Source organism: Protopterus annectens, chromosome 3.part1 (genome assembly GCF_019279795.1).
Source record: "Protopterus annectens isolate FY-2018-M chromosome 3.part1, PAN1.0, whole genome shotgun sequence".
NCBI classification, from domain to species: domain Eukaryota; kingdom Metazoa; phylum Chordata; order Ceratodontiformes; family Protopteridae; genus Protopterus; species Protopterus annectens.
The window spans coordinates 1,651,380,933-1,651,395,259 of NC_056732.1; the positions used below are offsets into that span (position 1 = coordinate 1,651,380,933).

Consider the following 14,327-nt stretch of genomic DNA (forward strand, 5'->3'; position numbering starts at 1 on the left):
CTGTGTTGTCCATTTTCATTCTTCCTCAACTCCCCTACCTCAAATCCCCTATTTTTTGATGATGTCTTTTGGAAGAATGAGAAGATACTATGGGAACCAAAGTTCTTGTTTTTTAAGCTCCAGACAGTGGTTTCTCATACCACTATTATTTCTTGTATTAATATTTTAGTAATAAAGGGCAGCAAACAAGATGTGAGATATGGAGGGGGCCTGAAGCATTGTGGGTAAGGAAGGAGCTTCAGAGTTTGCAGTGGTTTACCTTCATGTGTGCGTATTGCACAAGGGCGAACAGCAATTGTCTGAACGGCAGTCTGCGAAGTTTGCAAACGCCGAACAGAAAAAGATTAAATGTACAATGAGCGAATGCACACTGACATTTGCTCATTGCACATTCGGCATTTTGGGGCAGATTGTCCTATAATGGGGATCGGGAAACGGTCCCTTTCCCCACTGTAGTGCGATCTCGGAGTTAGAATATTAAAGTAGGGGGGGTGTGGGGAGTGCAGTTTTTAACCTTATTACATTTTTGTTTTGACATTAATGTTCGAAAATCAGCAAATCTGCTTTTCGATTTGCTGATTTTCGAACATTGCGAACTGTCGCTATTTTCACTTTTGTGGTTATGAGTCGCATATATGAGCATTCGCACCGCTGTGATTCGGCTTTGTTAAGGTAAACCTTTTGCAGTATCTAAAAAGCGGCGGAGTCTGATCCAAACCCATATGCTGTGGAAGGATGAAAGTGGACAACACAGATAGAATGTTATAGTAAGTCCATAACTTCTTTTTTATTTTTTTTTATTTTACCAGCTACAGAAACATTTCTCTTACTGCATATAAGGTGAAGTGCATACCCAATCTACTAAGGCATTGTGCTGACATACAAATAAGGGCTGAGATGTAGTGAAATTACAGGGGGTAGAATGGTATTAATGATTGTGCTATGTACACAATTATCTTATTAGAATACACAGGATTTGTACTGTGGACTGTCCTATGGGAATTGGAACATGCTCTCTTAAAATACAGTTAGTAAATCAAAATGTTTCAAAGGGCTCTGACTGTCACAGTTTGGCACTATGCCCAGTTTTGACATAATCACGTCTTGCAAGGCTGGGTAAAGCTAACATCAAGAATATGTACGCACTAAGTCTTCATTAGACCAGAAGTAAAGAAAAAATATATTTTTATTTCACCAGCCACGGCAACACTTCTGTTACTACTGCATAAAGTGTTACTTGTTCACTGCATCTACTGACAAAAGCATTGAGCTGACATATAAATACAGACAGAAATGCTGTAAATTAGGGTTAGAATAATATTCAGTATATTTTGTGCCCTGGAATCTTATTATAATCCCTTGACATTTGTATTATGAACTGCCTTAAGGGAATAGGCATGCCCCTGCTTTCATGTAGGTAACAAATCCAGTACTGCAGATGACCTTTGATGGCACAGTCTGGCACTTCACCCAATTTCCACTTGGGGCTATTTGATTATTGCTTATAAGGATATGTGAGACTGATATCTAGAATACATGTGCACTAAGCCGAAAATAATTTTATTTCACCAGTTGCAGCGTTTCTTTTGTTGCATATAGAATTAGGCCTGCACTCTATGTACTTACAGGCTTCCAGGGGATTGAGATGCATTGAAATCATTGGGATAGAATGGCATTCGACTGTTTTTTTTTAGAATTTTCTGATTTTTTTTCATGTACAGTGCTTTATGGTAACTGACAAATAACTACTTATAAACAGATGACAAATGCAGGTTTCAAAAGGCTTTTGTTATTCCAGTCCTTTTGTGCAGTCGAAGGGCAAGGCAGGTGAGCAAAAATCGATTAGTGACTTGGAATGCTGGAGGACTATCTGATGGGGTGGGCTTGAATGGCTGATGGCTAGCTCACCATGGGGGGGGGGGTTGTGGCAGGAGCCTTTGCAGCACATTGCTGCTCTCTAGTATAGGCTGGAGAGCAGCATTAGTGTCTCACAATGTAAGTGCACAACAGGGGTGGCAGACATCAAGGTTTCATAGGCTGGAGTGATCATTAGCACATATATATGACATTGCACACCCCTCCACTCTGGGAAATTAAGGACATACAAAAAAAAAATCTATGCAGCCAAGGACAGATAAAGGAGGGTCAGAATGCTTTTATGTTCTCACTTCAAACATGGTTAAAACAGTCCCCTAGCTGTGGCCAAGTTGGTGCCCTAGTCCGGGGTAAAATGGTTCATCAGGTGTTGGATGGAATAACGAAGAGGGACAGATGCCTGAAGATTGTCATCTTAGTGAAAGGGTCCGAAACAAGGAGTTTGGTATTACAGTCTGACACTATTCCTGGTTTCCCCTAGGAGGCTGTCTGACCTCTGCTCCCAAGGCTTAATGAAACTAGTATCCTAAATATACATGCACAAAGATGGGGATGCCATGATGTTTTGGAGAACCGACTGGTATTTTCTTTTGTTTTTCACTCAAGAATTCTAAGTTTTTTTTTTTACTGTTAGCTGCCTTTACAGAACTGATATACAGCCTTTTATATACAACTTGCAAATCTAGAATTTCAGATGGCATTTAACAGTCTATTAATATACTTGGTTGCCATCTGGGAACTACCTGACCTCTGCTGAAAGACTGGGAAGAACTGATGTCCACAATATGCATTTTAAGGTCTCAATATATCAAAGTATTTATCATTTGTGTCTTGTGTCACTGCGATGGCATGCTTTTATGTGGCTACAGTGGTTAGGTCAATTACAGCACTGAAATTCCATTATGGTAGAACAGAAGTCCTGTTTGCATTTTGTAGTTGATCACCCTATTGTTGCGGCTTCAGGGTTCAGCTCTGAGCCAATTGCTGTTCACACTGGTGAAGAACATGTTGGAGGGGTCTGATCAACAGAACTGCTGTATGCAGAAGATTTGACATTGCTGGTATTCTCTAAGCAACAACGTCTGCAAAAGATAGGATAATAGAAAGCAAATCTGAAGGCACAAAAGATGAAACTATAAGACAGTTGTAATGGCAGCAAATGTGGATAATCAGAAGAAGCAAAAAAATGGGGATAGAAGGGAAAACACTGGAATAGGTTAACAGCTTTTGTGAGGGTGGCTGAGGAGAAGAGAAGTCTGAATGAGAAGATCAAAGCTAGAATCAGAGGGGCTGCAGCCAAATGGCACAGAGTGTCGGGTAGTGTATGACAGAAGAATGCCAAAGAAGCTAAAAAGTAAGCTGTACAAAACAGTGGTGCAACCAGTCCTACTGTATGGTACAGAAACCTGGGCAGTAAAGGCAAAACAGCTAAGGAAGCCAGAGGTGATGGAGATGAACTGCCCAAGATGGGTGGTAGGATGCACACTGTGGGAAAGATGAATACATGAGAACATCAGAGCAAACAGTAGCTCCAATTGCATAAAAGGTCAAACAGAACAGATTCTGGCACATATGTAGAAAAACAGAAGACGGTTTGAGGCAAACAGGAAGAAGGCAAGAGAAAACAAGGATGTCAAGCAAAGAGATGGTTGTGATAGTCAGGCATGACTGTTGTAGAAGGCAGGAGAGAGGTAGACTCGAGAGAGAAGGCAACAGTCCATGCGACACCCCGACCTCGTGTAGTAAATGGGGGTTTATGATGATTTTTTTGCTGACTAACTCAATATTCACCATACTACTACTAATAGGCTTCTACGGTTGTAGAAAAAGGATCATCAATTTCCACTCTGGTAGCCACAAGACATTGGCAGTTGCATGTAAAGGCTGATGTCTTAAAAGTAAAGCAGGTTCATTATGCTCCAGAACACTAGTAAATTATTACATAAAACATGTTAACTTCCACTGATGCAGCTCTACTAATTATTTTACCTGTGTATTTACACTCTGCTTTGTTGTTCCAGAGGTTAATTGTGTGTTACTAGTTTTGTACAGAATTTCCAAACACTTCTCTGTACTTCTGTTTTACTTATTGAATGTCACTGCCCCAAAACAGACTTTTAATGCAAAATCTTAACAGGTAACTAAGCTGTTACAGTAAATAAAATAAATAAAAAGTACATAAAACTCACCTTCATAAGTGTATGACGAATCAAGTCTGCTGACTGATTGAGTGAGTTATCACCCATATCAACTTTTGGAATCTGTGGTAATTCTGGGCCAATAAATGTTTTATCAGTGTCACTGTTAGTCCTGAAAAAGTTATTTGAATCTTCTTCCCTTCTCCTTTTACGTTCCTGTAGCTGGGTGGGGCGAGGAAGAAATCTTGCAACGGCAACATTTTTTACTGTAGAAGTCCTTTTCTGGGATGAAGGAGTGCTTGCTTTTGTATGATCTGTGTGCATTTCTTGCACCCTAGATGTTTCTTGAGGACCAGTTCTAGGATTTTCACAACCTTGTCTGTGGTGAAAAGGCAAAACTTTGTTTGTCTGTCCTTGTCCTTCTTTACTTAATGCAGCTTTTGGGATTCTTGCATCAGGCTGGGGCTGGGGTGGGGGAGGCAATAAAGGAAAACCACAATACGTGTGTGAACTCCATTCTGGAATACTGACAGTTTCAGTGGCAGTGGGTGCAGATGGTTCTGATGGCATTTCAAACTCTGACACACTGTGTGCATTCTCATGTTGATGTTCTCTGTTATGTGGCTGTTTTACTGAAATATAAATGTAGACTTTTTTTTAATTCCATAACTTTTTTAACCAAATCAAATCTGCATACTAACTTCAAATGCATTTTGAATTTCAAAATGCTTAAGAGTACATTAGTAAAACTGATCTCACTTGTCTAGAAAAAACAAAGGTCTTTGAGTACAGAAGCGGGCACAAAGGAGTGTGATACACTGGCAAAATATACCACTAGAAGGCAATGTAAATCAGAGTGCCTGTAGCCCACACAATTATAATATAAAGGAAAACAGCATTTGAATCAACTTATTCTTCTTTAGTGTCCATTGTGATTACTTTTAGTGGGGAAAAGTCATATTTGAAGCATACAAAACTAGCACATCCCTAGCACAAACACTGTTGTACACTGTACTATCCAGTCACACAGCATAAGCCCTGGCCACATGAAATGTTTCAGTTCTGGCCTTCACCTGTTGTACTCAATGAATATGCCATGTGCAAGCTGTGCAGCTATGTAATAATCTCAGTCAGAAAAGAGAGATAACATGAGTTTGAATACTTAAAAAAATAAACTGCAATTCAAACAAAACAATGAAAACTTTCTGTTACACCTTCCAGGGACTTCTGGAGGGGAGCTTCACTCCCCTACCACCCCTCCAATGAGGGGGGGGGGGCTTTGCCCTCTCAGACGTTTTGCTGGCACCCTAGTGTCAAACATCAGTTTGGATTGTGGATAAATGCAGTCCATTTCTGATCCTTTATAACTTAGATCTATGGAAGGGAAACAGAAAATTTACTCCAGGACTGACCCCTATACTACTAATGGACAGAGGGATGTCCTAAATGCTTTATTCTATGTGTGGGTCCCCCTCAAGTTATCTATGGTATGATCCCAGTTATTCTCATTAGGGGTAATACATACTTATACTATAACATAGGGGAGGCAATTGGTCTAATGACATAGGGAGATGTGAATTTAAGTGGCAGATCAAACTTAATGCAAACAGTCCCCCTGTTATGAATGAACACCTCCACAGCCAGCCTTAGGCATAGGCCAACTAGGCATCCGCCTAGGGTGCCGCTCTAGCAGGGGTGCTTTTCCAGTATTTATTTGAATAGGTAGACCAGGATGGGGGCACTGGGTACTGTGATGGGGGGCACCATGGAGCCCTTTTGCCTAGGGCACCAGCTGACCTAAGGCCACTCATTAACACCTCCCACTGATTCCTATTTTAAAAGAAAGAGCTTTAGTTTTGTGATATTTGGTCACAAATATTTTTAAGGTATTTTAATCTGTTTTTTTCCTATGTATGTTTTATCTATGTAACATTGTATTTATTTTTAATGCCTATTTACACACAATATCAAGTATTTTGTATTTTTTGTACTGTAGCTTTAAGTGGTGTACGATAGTTAATTGAGGACACCTGATGCTTTATCAATGTTGTACCTGAGTAAGCACTTTGGTTTTGATAAAGTCCTCCATGTGGTCGGACGAAAGCAATTACCGTGATTATTGTTTGTTGTGCCTTGGCTTCTGGTTGGAATCATTAATAAACCTGTATGGTCACAACTATGGACCGATTCTTGTCTACTCTCTTCCTCTTACTCCCAGAAGGTGGTTATTGTGTTTTTGGTGTCCTGGACCTTCCACCTTTATGTTTTTACTTGTTGTAATATATACTTATCAACCATGTGATGGAGTATGGCCAATCTATAACCAAATGGGATAGGTTATTTCAAGTACAAAAGGAATTTTGCTAGGCTTAAATTGGCCTCCAAGGGTAGCTAACCTATAGAAACATGCCCTATACATTGTAAAAGTGAAGTTGTTGTATCGTTCGGCTTTTCCCGGTTATGGGTCGCCACAGCGGAACTCCCATTGTAAAAGTGAAGTACAAAGTAAAATTAATCACTCATGTTCTTTCTGCATTTTTCACACTCTAAGATGTTGGGTAAAAATCATTACTACAATCACTGCTCCTCTTATGGCAAGAATTACCACACCCAGAATAGTCATAAAATCATATTTTAAGAATCACAAAAGGAGTTTTTTTATGAGCTTAATGATGCCAAACTTTAAATGGACAAACAAAAATCATATTAAATACTGCATTTGTAAATAATAAAAACTGAGCCTGAATATTTGTTTGCAATATATAAACAGAACATAATGTAATTTAAAAAAATCTTCAGTAATGACTGCAATAGCAACTGCTTAATGGATTTATACTTGCTTGCCACCATGACAAAACTTTTTCTCCAGTATCTACATCTCTGCAGCCCAATTCAATTGCATATTAACTGAATACAGGGCAGAGACACCATGCTTTTAAATTTTCTCAAATAACCAAGAGGCCAAGTTATCATTTAAAAACATACACACATGAAAACTATCCAGCTGACACTCCCAAAGTTGCAAAGGAAAATCTAATGTAGCCATTAGAGACCCACACCTCTTGCGGGTATCTCTCCTTAAGGCTTGTTATTATGGAAAATATTCTCATAATAATACTATAAATTTCCTCACATAAATAGTATTGTAATTCAAGAACATTCCCATACCACGTAATAAACTGAATCACATAATAATACTATCTTAAAAATTTCCTCAAACAGTATTGTAATTCAATAACATTCCCATACCAGGCAATGAACTGAATCCAAGGAGGAGGAAGTGGCACAAAGGAAAGAAAATTAAAATTTGCTGTGAAAAAAAGAAAATCCTTTATTACTACCAAATGCTGCTCACAGTGGAACTGAATAGGCGCAAATTTGGTAATAGTTCAATAAAATGAGGAAAGTAAGAGGCAGCTGACAGGGAGAAATTAAGACAGTACTCCTTCAGGGCATTCAAAATGTTACATTACACAAGGTCCATGGGTGGCTGGCAATATATGTTCCCTTTTACATCTAATTTTTCACATTTTTCTAACCGAGGCATTTGAAGTGCTGCTTAGTAATGCTCTGCACTGAACAGTGCATCATATTTCATGTAGTAACACTGCTGATACTCCATGAACCATTACTAGAACCGCTTACACTGCATAAACAATATTTTAATAGTATCAAACTACAAAATGACAGACATCTAATTTAACTTTCTCACTACAAGAACACTGCCTTGATGTTTCACTTAAAAATACAAGTATGGGTGTTGGTATGATTTTCTGGACTTGGACAAGGTGATCAAGTACTCCAGAAAGTCTCATGGGAGTTATTACAATATGGGACTCTGGGACTGCTACTGTCTGCCATTCGGCTCATGTATTTTCAGAGCAAGAATTGTGTCCACATACTTGGTGTAAACTCAAACCTATTCAAGGTGGAGGTAGGACTCCATCAAGGTTATGTTTCGTCTCACTCTTAGTCCTATTGGAAAGTATCTTGTCTGGAAAAGTTAAGAATTATATCTCTGTTGTCTGAAGACAATGTTGTCCTCTTAACCTGAAGTGAATGAGATTTCCGGTGTGCAATGGAGCACTTTGCTACCCGAGTGTGAAGTAGCTGGAATAAAAATTAGCATTTCTAAATCTGAAGTTACAGTCCTCTCTCGGGGAAAAAAAAGAGTGGGTTGCTCTTTATAGGTGAAAGGGACACAGCTATCTCAAGAGGAGGACTTTGAAGTCTTCCTCACAAGTAAGGAGAGACAAGATTAAGACATTGGTCATCAGATAGGTGCAACTGCAGAAGTACTGAAGGCATTATACTGAACTGTGGCGGTGAACTGGAAACTGAGCTTCAGGATAAAACTCAAATAACCAATCTAGGTTGCCATTTTTCTTGCAGTTGTGAACTTTGGTAGTAACTGAATGGGATACAAGTAGTAGAGGAAATGAGACTCTAAGTTTTCTGGGCTCATTCTGAGGAGCTTGGTAATTTGGTAGAACCTTGGAGGACACAGACTGCTGCTCAGGATGGTGAGGAGGCAGATAATATGTTCTGGGCCCACAGGATGGAAAGACCCTGGGTCCCCATTATTACAGAAGGCACACTGGAAGGAGGACTGGGTCAGCCTCAGGACAAGATGGAGAGATTATATCACTCAGCTGGCTTGTGAGTGCTTTAGTATCTCTCAGGAGAGCCTGGAGATTTTTACAGAGATAGGGAAATCTAGGGCTGCCTTGCTTAACTTGCTGCTGCTACATGCTGCTTCCAGGTAAGGTAGATCAACCAGACCCCCCCCCCCCAAAAAAAAAGCTGCCTCTTCAGAAACTACATAAACCTGAGGAAGTCAAGGTAGCACACAAGGAAAGAAGAATACAGGGTGACTCATCCTTGTCTTTTAAAGATCACGTGCAAAGTTTTTATTTATTTAATTTTTTTTGTTATAATTATGTCGTCATCTTGTAAAGTGGGCTTTCTTACTCTAAAGTGTAGGTTTTTTTTTTACTTAAGTATAGGCCCACTGAAGTAACTAAAGTTTAATAAACTGATGTTTCTGTTTACTTATTTATTGTCTGAGTAACTGATTAAGCTGCACTCTGGTTACTTTGTAATAAAAATTTGCTGCAGAATGCAGAAAACATGCCAACCCACTAAAGAACGGTTTCTTCCCTCTAATACATCGTCAGAAGGTGTGGGTGGATGACATAAAATCAGGAAGGAATTGGATAGCTGTGTAGCATACAGTAACAGAAACACCAGATCTGATGTTGACAATCTTCATCCATTCTTGACTGATGGGTCACGGTTCCAATCGTTGGAACCAATCCGGCCTGCCAAAACACACTTGAGCTACAGGTTTACCCATAATGCCCCTGTCTACATTACCTTAGATCTTGGTTACCGCTCTTACAGAAAGACTTATCAGCTGATTCTCTCTCACAACTAAGTATAGTTTTTGAAATATAACTATTTTTCAATATTTAAAGCTTTCTCTCCTTAATACCCTTTTTTCTAGTTTAACGATAGTATTTTTTTCACATCTACCCTTTCTTGTGTGACTGTTTCATCCTTAACCTTGTACCACTTGGTATTTCTCGCCTACCACAGCTGGTAGTTTTTCCCTCTCTTTCCCTTTCTCTAGCTTACCGATAGGTAATCTTTCCTTCCATTGCTGGTAGGATCCCCCTTTTTCTGTGTGATTGTGTCTACCTCTTCCTTGATCGTCTGCCTTTTTGTTACCATGGCAGATAAGTCAAAATCTGCCACAGGCTTTAAACAGTGCCAAGAGTGCGGCAGGAAAATGCCGAACTGTGACGGACATGAAAAATGTGTTTACTGCTTAGGTGCTCCACATCTTGACATTGACTGTTCTATATGCCAGGGCTTTAGTACCAGAACCCTAATAGAACATAAGAATAAACGTATTCTTAAAGGGCTCCTTAAGGCACCTTTTGAAGAACACTTGTCCAAGCTGACCAGTCTCCTCCGGCCTCTGGTTCAAAACTTAAGTCGCTCGGTGCAGACATCTCCATTGGTGCTGACATCAAAAAAGCATAAAGCCCTTCTGCTGGATCTTCTACGGAACGAAAACCTAAGGTTCCAAAAATCTTGGAACGTACGGAGTCCATGGCATGAACTGCTACCTTGGTGCCATCGACACCTATTACGACACCAGCACTGACTATGACCTCTATGTTGGCACAGACTTCATTCGCTACCACATCAGTATCGACATCTCCTATGGCTCCGCAGCCCATAACTTATTCCCTGGTGCAGAAGATTAAGACATTCTATATACCCAGGACAAGATGCTCCCTCATGATCGACACCTTTCTGGGTCAACTTCCGAGACCATTCTTAGAAAGACCGGATTCCCCCTCTGGCTTGTCCGTTTGCTCCACCAAGAGTCTCTCTGAACTTGACATAGTGAGGTTGGTGGACCAGCTTCTGATGGCTACGGGTCTTCCTCTTTCTTAGTGCCCTCTCTCTCCTGAAGCAGGGGAGTTTTCTCCCAGTACTCCTACATATATTTCTCCTCTGTCGTCCTCAGAGGCTTTAGAGCTGTTGACTACAACCACGCAGGCTCCAATGGTCTTGGCACTGACAACTTCTTTGTCTTCAGTTCCAGCCATGGCTCTGATTCTCTCCTTGCCATTGGAACCGATGGGTCCCCGGGATCGGTCCTCTGCCATTGGGGCAGGAGGGTTTGCGTAGATTCCTGTTTTTTGTTTAGAGCCGACCTTACCACTACTTCCTCAGCTCTGGTGTTGGAGGTGGGTCTCTCAAGGTGGGACGTGACCCCGGTTGCGGGTTTGTCTGTCTCAGTTCCAGGCTCCCATCCCTCCTCAGGTAGGCCCACTTTCCAAGCCAAGGACACAGCCTTGGCCATTGCTGCTTCACAGGTGGCTCCTATGTTACCGGAGTCTCATCCTTTGACCCCTGCCCTTCCAGAGCTTACACCAACCTCAGTTCATGGACAGCGAGCTCAAAGGCTGCAATTGTTACCATCCAAAGACCACCTTTCTTCTGAGTTCTCCTCAGCTATTCCCACTGACAAGCCTCCTTGGAAGAAATTGTGCAAGAAGAAACACATACATTTCCCTAAAGCGTCTGTCACTGAGGACACAGATTTTGATGAGGGGGAGAGTCGTCCCCCCCGGTCACTCCTAGAAGACCTCTCATTTGAAAACATCCTGAAAATACTCAAAACAGGGGTAACTGGAAGTTCAAAGACCCTTCCTCTAAGGAGTCCTGTACTTGCAGGCCTTTGGAGCTCACTCATCTATTTCCGGGGTAACCACTCCCACTGATGATCTTATTAAGCTGATCACTCAGCGGCCTTGGAAGGCTCCTGATTTAACAGAACCAATTCCCCAGAGACCAGACAGAATACTCTCAGCCCTTGAGGATCACCAGTACTGGGCAAAAGGATTAGCAATAGATACCATGGTGGTGGTGGTGGTTGCCACTAAAAAGGAACTAGCTGAGGAAAGTTCCACTTTTCATTCCCCTAGCTGAGAGTCAACGGTGATAGACAGATTTGGGAAGAGTCTACGCATCACTTACATTTACTATTAGGTCCTTGAATTTTTATGGCACATTTTACAAGGCTCCAAAGGGATCTGATCAAGGAGCTATCTCATACCCTAGCAGGAGCTGTGGCTGAGGGGGTCCAGAAAAAAGTGGCCTCCCAGCTAGCTACCCTGGAGTCTACATCTAATTCGTCCAAGAGGCTCATTGCACATGCAGCTGAAGGGGTGACCAGGTCAGCCGATTCAGGAGTTGCTATTCGACAACATGCTTGTACGCACCTGTGTGAGTTTGTGGAGCCATTCAAGTCTTTCTTCATCAATGCTCTTTTTGACAGATCGTTTTTGTTCAGCCCCAAGGCTAAAGAAAGTCTATCCAGGTGTGAGAAAGATGGAAAGCCTCTGTCTGCTGTTGGCATACGCTCTTCTCCCCAATGAGCCTATTCCAGGAATCAGAAGAGCGGGAAGATGTGGTTCAAGTCATCCCAGAAGCTTTTCTAGGACACATGTGGTACAGACTCCTCTCGGGACACAGGGGGGTGTTCAAATGGAAGACGCAGTCCTAGAGGCAGAGGTGGCCCGCAGAACCAGGATTCTGAAAAGTCCTTCTCTGGCCAACCCTATCAGCACTCCTAAAAGTAGGCCCAACTGCTTACCTCTGGAAGCAGTCAGGAGAAGATTTTCTTTGCACCCAACTGCCTGACAACATATAACCACAGACGCCTGGGTGCTAAGATTAATTTCCATAGGTTACCTTATCCTCTTCTCCCTTTACCCAAGAACTCGACCAAGGCTCCCCAACATTCCACCCAGTCAGAGGGACCAAGCAGTGTTAAAGGTACAAAAGCTGCTGAAAAAGGGTCATCCAAGAAGTCCCACCAGACCAAATAAAATCCTGTTTTTACTCGAGATTATTTTTAGTACCACAAAAGACAAGGGACTGGAGACCAACTGTGGATCTCAGCATTATAAACAAATTTATTCAACAGTCCAAATTCCGAATGGTCATGGTTCAGTCAATACTTCCCTTTCTAGAAGAAAATGACTGGATGTGCTCTATAGACCTTCAAGATGTGTATTACCACATAAAAATGGACAAATGGTCAAAACGATTTCTCTGCTTCCGGCTAGGAGCCAGTCACTATCAGTTCAGGGTGGTGCCCTTTGGTCTCACCACAGCCCCCAGTGTGTTTACCAAATGTATGGCAGCAGTAGCAGCTCCGTTGAGACTGCACGGATACTGGGTGTTTCCATATCTAGACGACTGGCTCATAACAGTTTCCACCAGACATCTACTGCTACAGGCGACAGAAACCACCCTACAGGTGTTCCTGAATCTGGGCATAATGATCAAAGTAAGTCCTGAAGGACTCCCTCTCAGGATATGGAATTCATCAGAACTCGTCTAAACATGCTCTCTTGCATAGTCTCCCTACATGCTGACAGACTGCACAGAATGAAATCTCAGATCCATTCTCTCTTGGGCACAAAGTACAAGCTCGACTGGTGCTTCAAACATTAGGTTCCATGGCAGCTGTGAAAACTCTGGTCCTTTTAGCAAGATATCACATGAGATTACTGCAATGGCTACTTGTGAATCAGTGGTCCATACTAACTCAACTGATGAACCATCCCATAGTTATCACCAGTCGCTGCAAAAAGGACCTATCCTGGTGGATGGAATCCGAGCAAATTTTTCTGGGCTGCCCCTTTGTCCCTCCTCAACTCAAAGCCATAGTGACCATGGATGCTTTCCAGATGGGGTGGAGGGCATTATCTGGAAAAGACAGTCCAAGGCACTTGGTCCACGATAGAGGCCAATCTGCATAATCAACGTCCTGGGGTTGAGGGCAGTGCTTCTAGTGTTGCAAGCATTTCACTCTGTCCTCCCTCAAGGAACAATTGCAATCCAATCAGATAACATTGTCCATAGTCTGCTACATCAAGAAGCACTGGGGAACCAGATCCTATCCCTTGTGTCGAGAAGCCCTCCATGTATGGCAATGGGCCATTGCCTCCACCTCTTTCTGATAGCAGTGCACATCCTGGGGAGTTCAAATGTGATAGTGGACAAACTAAGCAGGTGCATTCTACTGCCTCACGAGTGGTCTCAATCCCATGGTAGCGAAGGTGATCTTTTATTGCTGCAGCCAGCCTTGCTGCGACCTTTTTACTTCACCACAAAACAAGTGCATAAGTTATTTTGCCATCATCCCTCCTCAGGAGGAATCCCAGAGAGACACTCTTCTGCTCGATTGGCCCCCAGGTGTTCTCTATGCCTTCCTTCCTGCATTTCCCTCTGATCCCACTTTTTCTCAAGAAAGCATCCAGGTTGAGAAGCAAAGCAATTCTAATTGCCCCCTACTGTCCTTGACAAATTTGGTTTCCCTTCCTATGGCCTCATTTTGTTCACAATCCATGGGTTCTGAACACAGTTCCAAACCTTCTGTCTCACCCTCTGAAGATTGGGATGCACCAGTCCCTAAGTCTCAAGCTAACTGCTTGGTTCCTCCAATCCCGTTAGTCGGCAGGCATAATGATATACAATCCCCAGTATGAAAAACTTTGCTGGCATCACATAAACCATCCACCAGGAAACTCTACCTCAGTAAGTGGAAGAGATTTTCAATCTGGGCTTGTGATAATGGTCTCGACCCTTTTTCAGCTCTAGTGGAAAAAGTTTTAGAATTTCTAGCCATACTTTCTGCAAAATGAGCTTCTGCTTCTACTGTTAAGCTAATTCTAGCAGCCACCTCTAATTTTCATAGGTCCATAGGTTAGTACTAGGCTAACT

The 14,327-nt window shown here is 42.0% G+C and overlaps 1 protein-coding gene across 1 annotated transcript in view; it reads right to left on the minus strand.

Annotated features, from left to right (window-relative positions):
* The window catches only part of RBM48 (RNA binding motif protein 48), a 299,162-nt gene that overhangs the window by 39,823 nt on the left and 245,012 nt on the right, over positions 1-14,327 (minus strand). The window contains exon 4 of the mRNA XM_044067674.1: positions 4,065-4,645. Coding sequence (XP_043923609.1) covers positions 4,065-4,645 — 581 coding nt within the window. The remainder of the gene's footprint in view (positions 1-4,064; positions 4,646-14,327) is intronic.